General features: G+C 33.2%; 1 protein-coding gene across 1 annotated transcript in view; it reads right to left on the reverse strand.

The window, feature by feature from the left end:
* Positions 1-20,462, reverse strand: part of DNAH8 (dynein axonemal heavy chain 8) — a 141,792-nt gene that overhangs the window by 37,502 nt on the left and 83,828 nt on the right. Inside the window, 16 exon segments of the mRNA XM_056357561.1 lie at positions 272-399; positions 738-875; positions 2,198-2,410; positions 3,589-3,756; positions 5,080-5,256; positions 6,949-7,052; positions 11,010-11,128; positions 11,517-11,743; positions 12,346-12,510; positions 12,964-13,117; positions 13,428-13,558; positions 15,245-15,367; positions 15,793-15,985; positions 17,313-17,476; positions 18,025-18,134; positions 18,685-18,898. Of these exon segments, the coding sequence (XP_056213536.1) occupies positions 272-399; positions 738-875; positions 2,198-2,410; positions 3,589-3,756; positions 5,080-5,256; positions 6,949-7,052; positions 11,010-11,128; positions 11,517-11,743; positions 12,346-12,510; positions 12,964-13,117; positions 13,428-13,558; positions 15,245-15,367; positions 15,793-15,985; positions 17,313-17,476; positions 18,025-18,134; positions 18,685-18,898 (2,528 nt within the window).

Consider the following 20,462-nt stretch of genomic DNA (forward strand, 5'->3'; position numbering starts at 1 on the left):
AGAGGCAACTGTAATACAGGCATATTAGTGTACTAAAAATAATCCCTTTGGAAATAAGTTCCAAAATCAGAGGTACTGTTCTGAACTGAAATACAAGCACTCAACACTCAGGTATTCACTTATGAAAAATAAAAAATTCAGGATATTTCACTTAATTGTGTAACTATATCAAGATTTCCAGGAGGAAAATTACGTACAGCTATTAAATCTACTAAATTGCTTACTAGGTCTTCAGTTTTTACACATTTTTTTCCTCTGATGAATTTGATACCTGTTAATCTGAGATTTAAATTCTTTACTTTGCTGAGTCCACCTAACTTTCTCTCCACTCAGTCCATATATAAGTGCAGAGGCTGCTTGCATCTTTCTTTTGCATGTTTCTGCATCATTCTGTAAGTCCTAAAATGGAATAAAAATGTTCTACATAATTTTATATTAAAGGCAAAAATCTAGAGTTATTTTATATATTTTTTTCATTCTCTTATGATTATTTTATTTATTTATAACTCATTCTTGAGAACTCTAAGTGCATATATAAACTATCGTCTACTACGTTTTTATTTACAGAAAGAAGGAAATACAGGAGAACACAGATTTAAATCTGTTATTTTTATATCTGAACCTTATCCACGTCATTCAAGGCAGAAGGCCCTAAATGTGTGTTTGTATCAATTCCTGATTACATAACAGCATTATATGCAAACATTTTTCATAATACTAAAATACTTTTATCTCACCATTTTCTCCTTCATTGCTGCATCAAAATTTGCTCGCACTTTATCCAGCTCAGCTTGCTTTTCATCGAGTGCCTCCTGAGCCTTTGCTAATTCTGCATTAGCTGTTTTCAAGTAGCCTTCCTGTTTTGCCAAGTTAGCCTGCAAAGAGAAGAAATATTAAAACAATAATCATACAAGATTTGAATATACTTTGATGAATTGTTTTAAGCCTGTTTAGCTTTTAATCATGAGACAATAATATAAAAAAATCTTTTATATTAATATTTATATTAAAAATATTTAAACTGAAAACTATGTTATATATATACTTCAGTTATGGGTTTCTTTGTTAAGTAACAATGTAGTACTTAAGATTCCTATTATATATTGGCAACTTTATTTCTTTTAAAAAAATTTACATTTGAAGAAGCTGATTAGGGAAGTAAGGTTTCTGATCTGTACATATTAATTAGCTTAGAGGAACAATCACTCAATCTTCTTGCTTGATTGTATTCTTTATTATTCCTTTTTTATTTGTATATTCTGTAGCAATCAACAATCACAACAACAAGAAATTGGTTCTGTATCACTAATATAGCTTTTACTCACTAGAAAATCAGGGTCCAAAACCAGTGAATCATTGCTCCTAAACTGATATTTATGCTAAACATGGGAAATTCATTAAATAATTTTTTTGAATCATCCACCTGCATTACAGTTGCTTTTGTAAATAACACTTCTACCAGTGAACAAAAAATGTGGAAAAGAATTGGAGTCACTATTCAGATCTTTTCCTCTTTTACTACTTTTTTTTTTTTTAAGCTGTGCTACATGTAGGGATTAAATACTTGTTTTAGAATCCAAAAAGTAACAATTACTGCCTTAGAGTTTTTAGAAGGTCTTTACCTCTGATAAAATTCTTTATTCAACTGTTCACAAACATCAAAAAGAACACCCACACTAAAGTAAAAATTACTCTTAAAAATGTTTTCCTCAGTTTGGTTGCTGCTATCACAACATGAATCCTTTACCAATGCGAGCTCTGAATCTCTCCAGAATGCCAATATTTACACAAGATCTCAGTCCTGCACTCCCTCTAAGTTATTGTCTGAAAACAAAGCAGATGAAATAGCTGCAAAGCTGTGTTTGCAGGACTCTAGAAGAGAAATGAAGACCCTCGTGCAAATTTTTGAAAACAATATAAAATAATTATAACATAATAAAAACAAAGACTGAAAACACCGTTCGCTGTACACAGTAAACGAGAGCACATAAATTTAATCTAGGCTAACTTTTTGTTCTGTGTTACGTCTAGAATTAAGAGTAGGAGATGTGGTTTTTCTGCTTTTGGCATCCTTAAGTCACAGGCAATTATATCTAAATAAAATTATCTAAAAATATTTTTTACATCCTACTAATATTAAAGGAAATTAAATTAAATTGCATGGAAAGGAAACACAAGGCAAGAAATTATGTATTACCTTAAGAGGTAAGACTTCTCTGTGAATACCATAAAATGCTACCATGGCTTGTGTCCAAGAGAGGAGTCCTGCCACATTACCGCACACCTTTTTACCATGCTCCAGTGTATAGTCTTCCATATTAAAGTAAGGCTGAAGTAATTCTACTGTCTCTTCATTGATTGTATCCTTAGGAAACTGCTGTAGACTTTGCAAGAATGGGCCACTCATAAGCTGCAAAAACCAACACAGGATATTTATAAGCTATTTACACATTTTACATTCAAAAGCTTGTTCGTAGGTGAGATGTTGAAAAAAAGTTCCTAAAATTCTTCTGTAAAAAGAAGTCGTTCATATAGTTAATATTATAAGTGTGCTATTCAGTTGTAACACCTCCCACATGCCTTCAATTATTTCAGTTTTAAGCAGTTACACTCCAGTAACAAGGCTTGAAAGTTAGTGATGTACTTTCCATATTCCTGTGTTGCCATTTAAAAAGCATTTAAGAAGCAGCATTTCATAAAAAACTTGAACAAAGATAAAGCCTCAGAGATACATATCTAAAGAATACAAAAAAACCCCCTGCTTATGCATTTCTGAAATGTGATCTAAATTCTTCCAGAAAGGGAAATCATTGGTTTTAACTTTTTTCTAACAAATGTTTTACAAGTTAAAGGCAACTCATGGAATAACTGCTTATCCCATTTCATTATATTAGTGGAAAATTTAAAGTTTTGATGATTTCTTAGTTCCAGGAAAAGGCTAAAGAAAAAGCAAGAGCTCTATTCATACCCCAAATACATATTTTTTCTTTATTTGCATGACGAAAAAAATGAGGCAATAATATTGGCAAATTATCACACTAATAGAGGTAGACCAGGATTTAAAGAATGGCAGGAGAAGGCATGGAAACAAAGGGTTTCCTAAGAGAAGATCAAAGTCCAGAAGGAAGAGATGACTGTCTGACCACAGAATATTGAAATGCAGAATAGGAAAAGTGACTATCTCTTAGTCAGTCAAATAATCTCTCAGACAATCAAGGAGCCTTAAAGAATCAGAAAAGACTGTTTAAGTGTAACATACAAGTTACCAAGGAAAAAGAGGTTTTATTTCCAGGATGCCCTTATCTCATGTATGGTTAACATGTTTAGTATGACTTATTTCTTTACCATCAAGTCATACGCCAGGAACAGGACAAGGAAAATCTAAAGCTCCTACGGCAAAAGTCTCTAAGCAAATCACCTACTACTTTGCTACCAAATAAACTCTGTTTATATACTATGCTTATCTTAAAACCATGTATTTGCCTTTTTAGAAAATTCTGTCCTGTTTTAAGCAAAGGGCATTATAAATTCTTTGATATGCAAGTTATTTCTGATGTTTAAGAAACAATGTTTGAAAACTCTACTTACTTTCAATGATTCTCCCCATGATGGCTTGCTGCAAGGCTTTTCTGGATCCATGGTAACTGGGTCCACATGCTTTTGGAATAGTAGCAGACAACAGTCCATGACCCTCATAATCAGGTGAGGAGGTTTTGCAAGTTTTCTAACAGTAGCGATATCCACTGGTTTGATGGTCTATTTGGCAAGAAATGTAACAGAATCCTGCATCAATACCATTAGTCTACTTTCCCATTCAAAATCTTGATTTTAATGTTTGTTTGCCATACCCTTCTCTGAGGCAAATTTGTACTACACACATACAAAAAACTGAGTAACTGGACTTTAATAAATTTCATAGATTCATGAAACTTTATTAATTTTAATTAATACATATTATACAAGAATATTTTCCCAGTGCTAAAGACATCACTCAAAATAAAATTTAAATACATGGAACAGCAGCATTAACTTAACTTGTCAGTCGAAGTGTCTGAAGAAAAGTATGTTGTAAAATTGCATAGGACTTAGTTAAAAGCAGTTTCCTTGGTAAAGTAGTAGTATTTGGGATTTTTAAGGGTTAAGCGTCATTTATTCTGAGGTGGATTTTATTGGTTTTGATGGGGTTTAAGTTGTTATAGATATGAGATACAGGTTTTTTACTTCATGTTTAGCAGCATCACTGACACTTTGCTTAGTTCAATAACCAACACAAATAAATGATTGCAAACTTCAAAACTAACATATTAATTTCTGTCTACAAAATGCATGCATGCTACTACCTGTCTAGAAGGAATAATTACAGACACATTATAGAAAACACAGAATGAGTCCACACATTTTGCAAGTGAATTTTGTGGCCATTTTTTGAAGTTTCATTTATCTCATTATCTAAATGTCAGTGTAAGAGCAAAAAATGCTCCTTTTCTGGCTTTTCCCACTCAATATTTTTTGCCACAAATTCTGGTAACTGGAACAGAAGGCTTTAAAAATTTAATATATAATTCTTTACTTTTTAATTGTCCAGAGCAGAATAATGAAATCTTGTAGTACAGCAATGCCTCCAAATTTCTTAACCTAATACTGATCACCACAAATCCCCTTTGTTTCCTGTTTCCCTGCAAAGTAAGGGGTTTTTGGTGAAGGAAGAGGCAGCCTTTCATTGGTCTTAAAAGAAAGACTAGTGGTTAAGTATGAAGAAAAACCATTTTTTTCTTAGCACAGAAGTACTCTCCTGTATTCAGAATAACATATTCTAAATGCATCTGTAACTTTTGGAAATTCTTCATAATGATCAAGTATTAGGGTGGAAGCAGAACAAATACTTTCAAATACTCTGTATCTGTTTAAGGAAAAAATGTGAGGTCCAGAAATATTCATCAGAGACATGACCAATAACTGTGAAGAGCTGGTGACAGCAGTCAAACCCAAGTGACAGCCGCATGTTGGTGGCTCTAGCCTTTCTTTCACAGGTGACTCAGGTAGTATTATACTAAATAAAATGTTGGGAATTTTACTCACATTCAGTGCAGCTTCTGCTATTTCTAATGCTGGTTTAGCTGCCTCCAGTTTACTCTCTGCTTTCATTTTTTCTGAATCGATTTCATCTACAATTTTTTGTGCTTTATCTTTCACGCCTTGGACTTCATTTTTTACTGTAGCTGCAGCTTCAGCACTTTTTGTGACTTCTGCAAGTACCTGAAATGATTATAAACACATAAAATATATAAATCAAAATGATGGAACAAGTGATTAAGTTATCAGACACAAAAGAAAACCAGTACGTAAAGGCTATTATATAGAAAAATATAAAGCTAACCCTAACAGTATATATGGCATTATATAAATATGGAATAAAAATTAATACAATTTACAGAATCTCTACAGAGAAATAGTTTATGATTCTCCCAGCAGAAGTTGGATACTAAAAAATGAATTATTTTTATAATGGATAGAAGACCTTTGAGTGGCTTTTACAGCCAGGTTTTTAGCCTATGATGGATTTTTATCCTATTTGAACCTATACTTTTTCAATAAAATAAGTATTTTCTTTTTTCACTATTAATCTGCAGATAACAATAGTATAGCCAATAAAACTAATGGAAGATGGCAAACCATCTGCACCAATAGTCAGCCTTTTATTCCTTTGGTCTAAAAAGCTCACTTTTAATAAGCCTATTCAAAGAACAGCCCCATATGAATTCACAGAATGAAGTTATCCATTTGTGACTAGTTCTTCAGTAAATATGTTTTTAATTTTCTTGTACATGTGTGACATACAGTTGGTGTCAGAATGTTTTTGGACCAGTATCAGCTATAAGGTCAAGGCTGACACTTTATGCATTTACAAGAACATAAATAATACTGTCAAATACCAGTGGAAAAACATGACAGATAAAATCCCAAAAAACCCTCAATATTTTTTTTTAATATTTTTTTTTAATTCAATTTTGATTTCTATAGGACTCAGTACTAAGGACAAGGAAGAAATATACACAATGTGAACAATAATATATGCAGTTCAATACATGTATGTTATTTTATTATTGGTCCTACTACTTCTGATGACTCATAAGTAGTGCTCTCTTGAAAAAGTTGACAACTAGGAGGCTATGTGCATGAATGCCGGAAAGCTATTTCAAAATGTGTATCAAATATAAATATTGAACAAAGTGAGCTCCAACAGCATATCTGTCATAATCCTGTAATGTGAGAAGTGTGATTTCATCCCTTTCTGTCATAACTTTCTCTTATGGGATTAAAGGCAGACCCTTTAGCCATTGCTGGCCAAAAGTTTACTCTCGGGTGCGTACTAAATAAGCAACATCACAGCATTATGGTATCTTTCAGAAAACAGAATGCCTATATTAATACATTCCCTAACATACCTTTCTGGAGAGTCATTTTGGAAACTAGATTTCTACCAGACCAACAATCTCATGAACACATGGACACCTTGTTAATGTAAAAGACAAAATATGAAACTGAACTGTGATGAACTTTTTTCTAAGCAATTTTTAAACAGTAAAGTCCCGTTATCATCTGTTAACTTCTTATCTGCAAATGAGCGCACATATAACCCCAAATGTAACAAATGTCAATGAAGCACAAAAACCTCCCATGAAATAAAAAATGAAACCTGATGCTCATAGAAGTGGGTAAGAAATGGGAGGAAAACAAGGAAGGCACTTAACCTCTTGCAGTCTTAAAGTACCTTACTTTCAGAAGCAAATGCTGAAACAACATGCCACAGAGATAGGAGTGCATTTTAGACTGTGGTACACATTTTTTGGCTTGTACAAATTATGAGAGGATTCTGCAATAGCACTTTACTATATATATCCTGGGTGCTATCAGCTGTTTTTTGCTCTTTAACACTTAAGTACTTACTTTATCTGCCTTAATAGATGCCAAAGCCAGTTCTTTCTCCTTAATGGCCAGCTCCTGAGAGAGTTTAGCAACGGATTCACTGGCCTCCATCAGCTTAGAGAGACCTATTAAATAAAAGATAAAATTCAGAAAATTAAACGCGTTCTTTTCCTAGTTAGATAATACAATCCAGCCCTACATCCAAAATGCCTTGTACCTTGTGTACTCATTTAATTTGTGTAAAGGAGAGAAAGTGGGTATAAATAGTTATGCTATCATGATTGTGCCTACTGTTCACTTTTCATGGATATAATATATAAATATAAATAATCTCACAAGGTGCAAAATTATTATAAATAAACTTGATTCTTCAAAAAAGAAATCCATACTTCTTAGTTTTAGTTTGTTATAGCTGTAAACAGTACCTAGAAGTGTATAGCTGAGATATTATTTGCAACAAAATATATCCTTATGCTCATTACATAGATGTCCTGGGAGGAAAAAAAAAAAAAAAAAAAAAAAAAAGGGAAAAGAAAGGAAAAAAAGTAGAGACAAGGAAAAAAGGGGATCTGTCAAGGATATGTTGTGTTATGAAGTCACAGGACAATCAGAACAGCAGACTGATACTGCATTTATATGATTGCATGAGGAAATGACACAAATATTAGGATTCATAACTGCCTTCCATTAAGGAGTTATTTCTGGAAAGAAGAGGGAAGAAATGGAGACAAAAGCGAACCCAAAGGTCACAGCAAGATTATGACCTCCAGCTCCTGCATATTAAGTTTACCCTCTCGTCCCTGGTGACAGAGTGCAGAAAAACACATATAAGCCTCTGCACCCACCTGGCTTAGGGCCAGTCCCATTATAGCTTTTATGTGTGCTGAAGCAACGATCCAGAGACTGTTCAGCCTTACGCTGTTTCCCAGAAAGAGGTAAGTTTGCTCCCTCTACAATTATACGTATAGTCTTTCCCATGCATTCATGCTGTCTTGCTTATAGATTTGAGCACAGATCTTTGGCTGATCCTGAGCTTCCCATTGCATGCTGAAGGCTCTCTAGCCTCTCCTCTCTTCTTCATTACTGAATCTTAAAATCTTACAACTTGCCTGGAAGCACTCCCCTTATATCCCTCTCTCCCTGAGAGCTAGAGTCAGAGAGAGCCCATTTGCAGTTACACATTTGATGTGTGATGTTTCGCTGTGATGACTCTCCACTTATCTGTTGCCACATTTCACACAGATGAGCAGTGTCTCCTAGAACATTTCTTGTTCTTCTGACACAGCTGCCTCATGATCAGGCTATGGCCATTCTACGGGCTTTTTATTACTCCTCAAAAAAAAAAAAGGTTATTTTGCCACTCTCAACAATAAAGTCCAAAGGTATATTCACTGAAAGACATTGAGTGGGAGATGAGAGATGTCTTAGAATGTTTCCTTTTCCCAGACATATGACACTTCTTAAAATACTGTAAGGGATACATACATACACACTAACGTTCTACGCCTACCTCCCACTCCTCTGACAGCAACAATTTTCAATATGGTTGTTACTTCATGTCACTGTAAAAAAAGTTCTGAAAGGGAAGCTATAAAAGGGAATGATATAATAGCCTTTGCTCTTTTAACATTCTTTGCACTCTAGGATTGTAACATGGAAAGAAAGATGGCCAAAGAATGGGAACATGCAGAATAAGAAGAACCGAAGAATTTCTGCTACAAATAAAAAACTTAATAGCTTTTTCAGGTACCCTGCATACTTCCAATCACAAGAAACATTTTTTTTTTTTTAGTGCTTGTAGTAATAAATGAATGCCTGATTTAGGCATTAGAAATTGGAACTGTAATTTTCAGAGGGATATGTAGAACTCCAAGTAAGAACCTTATTGATATCAGCTACAGCTTATCTAAGCAAGTTAAAAAGGCACCATATATTTTAATCCTATAGAGAAAATTGAAGTAGTCTTCATCTTTTGTCCATGTCTTATGTAACTAGCAAAAAAATAGAGAATATAGAAAAAATATAAAAATATTTAGTAAGATACTAAGCCACAGTACTCAGCACCTCAAAGATGAAATTTCTGACAATTAGCAGATCTAGCAACAAGTTGTTCAAATGGATGACACACCCAATTTGTCGAAGCTAAACTGAGGTCTTCTGTAGAACCACAGTTCTATATGAAAAGATGCTATCTACACATGTGGTGCTCTACCAAGGATTCCCCAGACTGATTCTGAGACAGCATAAGACATGAAGCATTCAGAAATAATGGTATTTGTCATTGGATTTCAGTTTTCCCTCATCTCTCTTACAAGATTTCTCACCCAAAGTGACAAAGCAGAAAAGAGATTACTTCTATCTTTCAAAATAAGTTGCTCATAAGATACTACAGTGCTGACAAGCATACTTTCAGTGTGCTCGCACCAGGGACTTTTCTAGAAATCAGTATTGATTGAGCTATTTCTTACAATTTTGTTGCAATACAAGCATCCTGAATTGTCCCAGACATCCAGACATACAGGAAAAATATTTCAACAAGGAGATGAAAACAGCGATGTTATCTCATCTGAGTTTAATAACATAAAATTTAAATCTCATATCAGGATAAACTCCTAACAAATTGAAACAACTTTCAAGGTTACTCTTTTTAACCTTCTAAATCTTTTTGACATTAAGCGATGAAGGACTAAGGATTAAAGGAGGGATGTGTGAGATGATAGCAAAATAATACATAACAAACTTTTTGAGAAAGTTCCTTAGAATGCAATAAACTTTATAGTATATTTGGAGGCAGGGATAACCAGTATTTTTGTTGGTTTGTAATACATCTTTTTTATGCAAGTAAAACTATTTAGAATACCTCCTAACTGGCATGAGTATTGCCCATAAGCTGACAGACATGATTTTCTGAGCATCAATGATATAATGTACATGTACCTCATCACCTGTTTGGAAGACCGTGTAAGGAATTAGAGACAAATTCACTACATGTGAAATTTTTTTTACAAAGCTGAAGCTACTTTGGTTACTTCTTTTAAATTATTTTTGAAAATAGAAGAACTGGAGAAAGACTAAAAAAACCCTACTCATTGTCAGAAATCTTCAAGGTTCTCAGACTTTTTTTGCATCTCAAGCAGGACTGATGATAAGTTCTGACTTCTAGAAATGGCAACAGATCCATACAGGGAAATTTGCATAATGTGAAAATATTGAGGATCACTTACTCCTCTACAGTCCACTCTAATTCAGTAAACAGTTTTTGAATAAATATCTACACATTCTTATTCTATTATGTTCTTCATGTGAAGTGTACCAGTTGCATTTTTAATAGTCTAAATGCTACACCTTTTATCTTTGTATGAAAATTCTTATGTAGAATTCTCTGTTCTTTTAGATTGATATACAATATCTTTTCCCAAGAAGACCAAGTTTTCTAAGCTGTTCAGTTGCTTTTGCAGATTTACTGAAGCACGTCTAGATGCTAACCGGAGAGAATTTGAAATGTATACTGAACTCAAGAAGTACTAATCTAATGTGAAAAATTGGGCCATTTCAAACATATATCCAAAATTAGAAGGACATTTTAATCATGCTTTTCTGTATTTCAGATTCCTAGTTATAAAGTGACCACAAATAACAGCTACTTATTCTACAGTAGAAATCTGAAACAAATCGATTCTGAAGTGCTCAAATTGTACAGCAAGAATTTCCATAGACAAGTCCAGAAGTAAATTAATAACTGTTTAGAGATACCTCACTCTACAGTAGTAAATCAGCTGCTCTCTCTGGCCATCTCCAGGTTCTACTGTCTATTACAAATGCTAAATTGGAAATAATAAAGTTTAATATAATGCTGAGATGAATGATTAAAAGCTGGCACCTTCTCTGAGGCATTTTTATAAGAGAATCGTTGTGAGTTGGTAAGAGCTAGAAGGCTTTGAAATGGTTCTCATAGGCCGCTACTTTTGGACTGATCCAGCAAAACTGATTTTAAGTGATTACTGAATAAGACGACTAATATTAAAAACACAGATCATTGGAGACCATGCATGGAAAAACACATATATCCCTATATTGCTTACCAATTTGCATACGTTCAACTTGTTCGCTAATACTCTTTAATTTTTCAGTATAAACTTCTTTGTAGCCATTGATGAAAGCGAGATAAGACTTAGGTGTTACATAAGCTCTTCTTCTATACCTAAAATATAGTATATTGATAACATCAACTTCATACATATTTTTGGAATGTACAGCTATTTGATTAATTCCAATCCAAAAGAAGATTATATAAATCAAGTCTTTCATTCAGTCAATATAAAATTTCTTCACAATGCAAATCCTTACTTCCAATTACATTGCTTTGTATCCACAAAAGCAACATTAGATTGCTGAGTAGTGGGAACTGAGATAATTAATTTGCAACATAATAGTAATTATTTTCCATAGCCTTTGCAAATATGGATATAGCAGATTTATTTTTGTATTAGCCTTTAAAGACATTTATCGATTCATACAACATGAGCTTAAAAAACTCTATCAGTAGCAATACTTTGGGGATAAATTATTCCATTTGTATAAAATATTACCTTCGGAAATAATTCTCACAGCTTTCTGAAACTATATCATGAAAGAGACCCATGGTTTCCACTACTTCTGTTTTAACTGACGAAGAGCAGATCATATTAAATTCTGAAAGAAAATAACTGGCTACAGCTACAAGAGCTTCCTTGGGCCATGGGCTGAACCAATCAATGGTGCATCCTGATATAAGACCAGGAAATTTCAAAGTACGTGCACGGAACTTCTCACCAACCTAAAGAAAGTAACGCTGTTAATTTGTGATATGATACTTAATAATGTCCATTAAAATATTTAATTTGCATAAATCACTAAACAGGCTATTTTTTTGTGCTAATTTTCTGCTTAGAAAATCCTGCAGTTTTTTCTTTTCTGTAAGTATTTTGCTAAATTTCCAATTTTCCATATTTTCTGAAATTTGAAGAAAGAAGTTCATGACAAACATAAATATGGCTTAATATTTTAAAACCTCAATTAACTTATTTTAATTTCCATTAAATTATTGTTTTCAAGTAACAAGCAAGAATTTCACAAAAATATGTTCATTGATTTGTATTAGGATGTTCATTAATTTGTATTAGGAAAGAATAAGCCAGGAGGAACAAGTGAAAATTACTTTGACATGTAAAGAATGATCTAATTTTAAAGTATTTTGGTTTTAAATTCTGACAACTGCACTATTACTTTTATTATCTCAGCAATTATAATTGGAATTCAGTAATATTTTAATGTGTATTAAAATCTCACTAAAAATATAAAGCTTTACTAATCCTGTCGCACCTTATAGGATAGTTTGCTAATGGTAGCAAGCAAGACAGATACGAAGAAAAAACTTACTGGAGAAAAGCAGAGGACAACATGCAAGTTTTTCTTTGCCCGGGTTAGAAAATATTCATAAAGATTATCAAAGGTAGGAGGGCACCGAGGCATCTCTTTTTTCATCACAGGTATTAATCCTTGGGTGATTTCATCCAATTCATCCCGAGCAATTAAATTAGAAATCTTTTTATAAAATTAAAATTGATAAGAAAATAAATTGCATGGATGTAATTATTATAGAGTTTATAAATATTTTTCTACTTAAAGCTGTATTTCTTTCTCTGCATATATACAGTTTAGACACAATAAAACCAAGATTCGTCTGTGATTTAGTCTTATGTTACTCCATTAAAAACTAGGAAGTCTTAACTCAGGAAGAGTATGGATCTTGACTGGCCAGTGAATCCTCCTTTAATAAAGGCTACTGAAATACCCACCACAGCTCCTTATCTTTTTCTGGCCTACCTGAAATAAAGAACTTCATACCAACATAACTCCTTACTTTTAAAGTTCAGATATTTTAGAGCTAATCATTATTGATTCTACAATTTATTACCAAAATAAATAAACTAGTGGAAACAAATTCTGCAATTTCCTGCTTCTAAAGTACATTGCCTGGCATATTGACACTCTTACCTCGCCTGAAGACAGGAGATTATTTATATATTCTAAAAAACACTCCTCTTTTATTTCATTATCAGTGAAGATAAAAGTGATGCCTTGTCCTTCTACTCCAGCTGTTCTATACAATAATTTTAAATCATCTGACAGATTGTTTATGTTATAGGATCTAGGAGGAATAAGAAACATTACTTGTTAATTCAAAATAACTTAGAATAATGCTATCTTCATATTATAGAGTTTTATAAACGATAGTGCAAACATCCTTTGTAAACACATGTATTTTGGCTCAGGAATAGCTAACTCATGGTCCAGCTTTTTCAGCTCAAACATAATCCAATGTTAAGAATTTATTGTTTTCCACATTTTAAACGTGGAAAAAAAACCGCCAACTGTTAAAAACATAAGGTTATGACTGTGTAAAGAGAAATTAATAACATAAATTGGATTTATATATTTCTATTTCTTGCATTGCTTACCTGGTTAAAGTGATCTGAAATATTTTATAGCCAGCAATAAAGGAGGCCAACCTTGAAAGACTTTGTTTTCCAGAACCACCAACTCCAACAAGTAAAGCATTTCCATATGCTGTCCGAATTATCCGGGAAATCTATACATGAAAAAATAGAAGCAAAGCTCATTAATACATTTAAATTAAAATGTTAATTAGCAAAATTAAAAATTTGTTATAATCTACACTTTATTTACTATGGTACAATGTAAAATTATTAAAAGGATGCTTGCAGAAAATTCTTCCTCTCAAAAGAGCACTTGTACATTCTTCAAGAATTTTGTGTAGCTAATGAAGAAGCTGCATGGTTCAGATGGTTATAATCAGTTACCCATAGGATTTAAATGCATAAAGGGAGACATTTTAAGCTTCATTTTATGTTGAAGGTATGATCCTAAATATGTTTAAAAATTGCAATAAAAAAATAGGTGGAAAAATAAACACACTGCATTAATATTTTTAAGAGTCTGAAAGACCTGGACACATTTAACTATCAGTGTTATCTTCTATTTTATTTGCCTTCAATGTTACCTTTGAAACAGTTTTCTTAACAAGTCTCACAGATACAAAAGCAGGATTACAAATTTACTATCTTATTGCTTTTTTACACATCTCCTGTGTATATATCACATCTTGGTTTTATTATATGCTAGTGCACCATTACTTTTAAGATGTTAGTTTGCTTTGCCTTTGGTCCTCATGTAAATTAAGTATAAAATGCAAAAGACTGGCATCCACATCAAACCTGTGAATTCTGTTCAATTTTTCCTTCGAAGAAATTTTGGTTTTACGCACATCTCCCTCTCAGCCTATCCAGATAACTATATTTAAATAGAAGTCTAAATGTGCAGTTATGAGGGTGACTATATTTATTGTCACCATAACGACAGCAGGGCTCCTTTCTACTACCAAACTTCATATTCCAGATATTCTGGTTAAAACTTGACTATGGAAATGGAGTATTAGAGATTTCAAGGTCTTCTGAAAATCACCTAGCATCACATGAGCTGTAATTAAAATTATTTTCTTCTGTTTAAATGCAAAGCAAACAAAATAATTTTGTTCACTTGAGGTCAACTAGAGAACCAACCATCTCCTGTTTTGGTTTCACTGTGGCTTCTATGTGTCTTTTGCCTTTCAGTGAACAGATCATGAAGTTAAAATAATTCCTGAGATAACTAACACAACTTCTTAAACCTGAGGCACAGCACTTCAAAGAGATCTTATGCTTAGCTGAGCCCCGCCCCCCCCATGAACTGGATTCTCATTTCAGATGAATTCTTTCTTTATATCTTCCTTTCCGAATAGGCATTCAACTGATTGTAAACTGAGACTTTCCTCTACCCTACATACTGATTCTACTGCAGCCCCGATTTATGTTTCTTTTAATGTCTCTCACCTAATCAGATTCTTTCTCACGTTGTTTTGGTCAGTTGCCAGGTACAGATGCCTTTGGACTGAATTCTTAATGATTAAAAATCATTCTACATACAAAACTTAAACGTGCCTTTTTATGACCTCAGCTTTCCTATCAAGGAAAATCTACATACCTCTGAATACAGAGAAGCTTAAACAAATATATAAAATAAGGTATTTATTGCAAAACATGCATACAGGTAAAATGACTGTAGTTCTTTACTAGTTCTTTAAAATGACTAGGCAAAGATGGCAAGCAACTTTGGGGATAAGAGTAACTTTTCAGAATGTGGCCTCTGATCATAGCTTGCCCAAATCAGGAATACTGTTGCAACAGTTAAACTAATAAAAAAGTAAAAATCCCCAAACCTTAATAAGATGTGTCATAGCGTCCTTAAAAAACACCAAATCAAGAAATGATCCTCTTACAGATTCATTGTATTGCCTCTGATACATTTGCAATTTTTCACAAAAAAAATCAAAGCTTGGAATCTAGAGAAAATCAAATCAAATAAAATAAATCAGTAACAATACTAGCATGACCCTTCAGAATTTAAAACTGCACTGACATTCTTGCACAAACCTGAGCTCCTGTATTGGCCACACACAATGAGATTATCTTGTTAATTCACTGCCGTGATTGTAGTTGTGTTTAAGCAGAACTTTTCTGCTAATGGTGGGAAAAAAAGGAGCAAGGAGACTAAGAACAAATAAACTATATTTATATGGCATTATTAACTTTAACATTACTAACGTGATTTCTTGCATACTAACCAGAAAAATCTAGATATACCTTTACAAAAAATGTGGTAGGTATTCAATAAAACTTTTTGTATGATAGGAGTTCAGCAATATAATATACTTAACAATTAAAGGAAAACTTTGACACCTAGTATTTTAGGTCTAAAATAAAATACCTTCTCATAAATTTTTGGTCGTTCAACCACAATATCTTCTGGTTCATCACCAGTTGGTTCAGGCATCTCCCGTAAAAAATCTACAAAATATGGTTCAGCTTGGAGTACTTTTGTTAAGTCTGTATCCACATATTCCTCAATTGCTTTATTAAGAGTTTTATCAAACCAGGCTGTATCTTCAGGAGTAATAAATCTAAAAATCAAAATTAGTACAATTTTTAAAAACTTATTTGTAATTATGTAGGGAGAAAAACAGCTAATTCAATACTAAAAAAACCTTGTAACTTTTGAAAGAAAACTGCACATTAGGCAGTACATATTAAACAATAGTTACAGAAATTAATTAGGCAATATTCACAGGAATTAAATGCTTCCATACTTTAAAGTATAATAGTCAATCACATAAAACATAAAACACAAAACCAACTTGACTTTCCAACTTTCACCTAGAACTAGGCAATGACAGATCATTTAATTTCTCAGATGAAAAAGGATGAATGATTTCTGAAAAAGACATTGCTGAGTGACCTTTTTCATCTTTCAACCTGCCACACAACAGCATAATTTATGTTATTACAGTACTGCCTATGAAACTGCAATGAGACAAGGAATAGTGAAAGGAAGATAATGTATGTCACTACAACCCGACTTCTTTCTCAATCCCTCTTACATCAAAATCTATAATTAACAGAGGGGGATAAACACTGTGGGGAGGAGGGGGCCGGGCAGACTACTGCAAATTGAAATAAAAGACTGCAAATACAAATACTAGTGACTACATTCCATTGTTTAAACTGTATCATCCTCACTTGATTGGTTCAAGACTATTTTAATAAAGATCAAGATCTTTGATGACTCTAATTATCTATGGCTGTGATTATCTGAGAAGTAATCAAGAATGATACTCAGTAGTAACTGATAAACATAAAAGGCGATAACCACCTTGACCCCAGAAAAAGGAAATGCCAACTTCGAATGTCAAACTACAGAAAAAAGAAATTTTAATCTTTACTTCTTTTCCTTTTCAGTTATACAACTTAGAGGAAAGTAGGCGAAACATTAAAAAGATGTACACAGTGCTCTGCGTTTTCAAATAAGACAAAGAATCCTGAAGAACTGTGGTATAGAGAAAGCCTAGATATATATTATATACTTCATTATTGTTTGAGGTTCTTAGTGATGACATTCTAATACTAACCACTATAGAATCTAAAAGCAGCATGGAAGACGACACTGGATGGCAACACTCTCCCCCCACCCCCCAATATAGAACATAACTGTACAAATACATATCGTTCATGTATTTTTAAATTCCCCAGAACAAATACAAAAATATAAGAACATTTCAGTAAATGTCAGTAATATTGCTCCTAACTTGAAAGCAGAAAATTAACTCTATCACAGCTGAAACCAGAAAAAAGGGTTATCATATTAAGAAGGCTTACAGTTATACAAATTGATGAACATAAATTAAGTAAATGTCTAAACCTATTAAATATAAAAAGTTATAGTTATTATACCTGTCAGCAATTACTCTGGTACATTCATGTTTAAAAAGTGTTAGCAGGACAGCGCTGCTGTTGCATTCTTCTGCCTTTATAGTTAACATTCCCTGCCAAATCCTAGAAAGGTCTCGAAGGTTGAAGATATAGTGGAATTTAGATGGTGTAGGAAGCATCTTTGTCTAAAGAAAAATATTGTTAATATTAAAACCCAGTAACATTTAGAAGGAATCAAGAAAAATATAAATTATAAATGTATAATTAATAACATAAAATGTATACATAACAAAACTACTAATTTTCACACATAATACTGTGGACAAACTAAGAAGTCATAAATATATCTCATTTGTTTGGAAGCAGGATCTAGCACTAAATTTAAAACTTCAACTCTTATAACATGTAATTATCTCATATGTTGTTCTGGGCCTTATAAATTAAACATTATAATTTATAAATAATTTCACTGCCTGTTCCTTAGCAATAGTATTTAAAGCTTTGGGTAACACGAATAAATCTATAGGAAAGAATGGATTGATATTTCCATTCATCTGCCTTGTATACTGAAATCTGATTTTTTCCAGATTATATCTCCAAAACTTTCTCAGACCATCTTTCTCCTGTTTTTTCTTCTCATTATAGATACATTGTCAACGAGTATGTGCCTAAATTGCATTAATAGGTACTCTCTTTAGACTGATTGTGATAGAACTTTCTCTGTAATTTATACCTTTGTCCACTGCCACAATATTCTGCCTGTTGGGACTAATTTTTTCACCATATCACATACTTCAGGGTTGAATTTTCTACAGGAATGAAAGTATCCGCAGCCAATAATACCTGAAAAGAAAAAAATGCCATATAGAGTTAATCTCAGATTGTAGGATATAATAAGCTAGGTTGTGAGCAAGACATGTAAGTCCTTATATAAAACATTAATTTGCTTTCAAATTACAGATTAAATAGTTTTGTCTCTCTTGTCCATGGCTTTTCTGAAAAAGAATAGAAACAGCTGGCAGCAAGTGCTGGGTTTTTTAACAATATGCTATATTGACAAAGTTAACAGAATTGAGAACTTTAACAACAGAAGGCATTTCAGACAGCACAGACATTAAAGTATAACCTACATAGTAATAGCAGTGCTCATATTCTTCCAGGAAATGCCATTACTTTCTTAGTAAATATTTTTCTTGTCCAAAAGTAGAAAAATAAGCATTTCAAGGGGTTAATTTCTCCTCCACAGCACTATTTTTGCTGTAATACAGCTTCAGTTGTTTTATTAGAAGTACTCTGAATTTGCATGGTGGAAGTGACAAAGAGAACAGACTTTTATACATTTTAAGCTAATTATGAAAAAAAATAATTGTACTAAAATGAGAGAAAGAAGTACCAAAAATTTTGTCGATGGATTCATTGGATGGCAATGTACAATTGAATACACAAAACTGTCTTTTTAAACGCTGGGGAATATCATTACGGCCTCCTCCAGGATGTATCATTGCTGCTATTAATTGTACATCTACAATTATAGTGAAGTCTCCAGGTTTATCCAAGCTGTACATTCCTTTCATTTCCATCATCTGACGAACAATTTCATTTGTTACCTGTAAGTTTATGTAATTTGTACAGATGGAAAATCAAATAAGAAAAAAACATACCCTGATATTTTAATTTCTTCTTGTAACTGTACCACTAATCCCTAGAGAGAGGTTTTAACTTTAATCTAAACTCAGATTAAAATATCTTCCTTAGTCATATGGGACATCTTGGTTTACATGATATTAAGCAACAGGAAAATTCTTTCAGTGTTGTACTACTATCTAATATCAACAAAATGTGTTGGTGTTCCTTTTAACTAAATAAAGTTAAGGCAATGAACTGGAAAAAAAATTGGGTCTTTTCCAAATTTTGGTCCTGGACATTCAGCTCCACATTTTCAAGTTATGCCTTTCAGTTCTTCCTTAGGCCTCCTTTGAAGCAAAACATTAACTTTTTTTTGAAACAGGAAGCTGTTTATCCTCAAAAGTTTATTCACTCCACATTCCACTCTACAGCATCTGCATGTATCAGGAAGCATCAGGGTTTGTCCCCATAGTAACTGTTCAAATGATATTCAAAAAGCCTCCTGTGCTCACATACCCCAACAAAGCCACATGATATGCAGCAAGGCACCAATCACAAACCATCATCCCTTTGAAAATATTTCAACAATGTCTTGGGGCTATAACAAAAGACCTAGAGGAGGTCCATAATGGAGATCATTCCTATCACTGAACACTGCCTGGGCCTGTGAGGGCTTTTCCTCAAACACAGCCACCTATGATCTAGACTATGGTCAAGCAGCTCAGTGTTGTGACTTATTCAATGCTAGTTTCAATTTCAATAAAGAAAACCATTAAAGTTCTTTCAAGTGAGACCACACAATGCAAATCAAATAATAGAAACATATTGGCATTTAGGTAGAAGGCCAGGTTCCACTTCAGAGACACTAAAAACACAGGCTTGGCTTTCGTTTTGACAAAAATAGCCTTCTAAAGTCAAGAGGATGAACTATTCAGTCTACATAGATTTATTTATATTCATACTGCTACGTAAATACATGCCCAAGACTACTGTCATGACTAGACCCACACTGTTAACAAACCAGTTCAATGCTATGAACAGCTTTAATCCGAACTGTGAGCCTCACAGAAGCCAGAGAGCCTGAGCATCCAAAAGTGTACAGAAGCCCCAGGTTTCTCATTTGTTATTTACTCTGAGCAAATTAAAAAAGTCATGTAAGTATACTTGGTCTTCATGTTAGAATAGACATTCCAGAAGACCTAGCATCCTGGGCTGGAAATACTTCCGACCTACTATGGGAAGGAACTGTGAGACACTTTTGCCTAATTTTGGGCCTGTACAGGCATATGAATGTTACACACCCAGACTGTAGATGGGCTTATCAAAAGCCAAAAATCTTTAATCCAGTTTACAAGTCAGTGTGTTACCCTTGAATTTGGACACAGACTTTATTACTTTCTCCAAATCATTACACTTCTGTTTTGCAGAAAGTTTGTTTTCTGTTGCTCTCAAATGAATGCCAATCTTGAAATTAATAATATGGTACTTCAGTACAGTGACACTTTTTATTTAGTCTTACGAAAACATGAGAAAGTAGAGATAATG

This window comes from Falco biarmicus, chromosome 12 (genome assembly GCF_023638135.1).
Source record: "Falco biarmicus isolate bFalBia1 chromosome 12, bFalBia1.pri, whole genome shotgun sequence".
In the NCBI taxonomy this organism is placed as follows: Eukaryota; Metazoa; Chordata; class Aves; order Falconiformes; family Falconidae; genus Falco; species Falco biarmicus.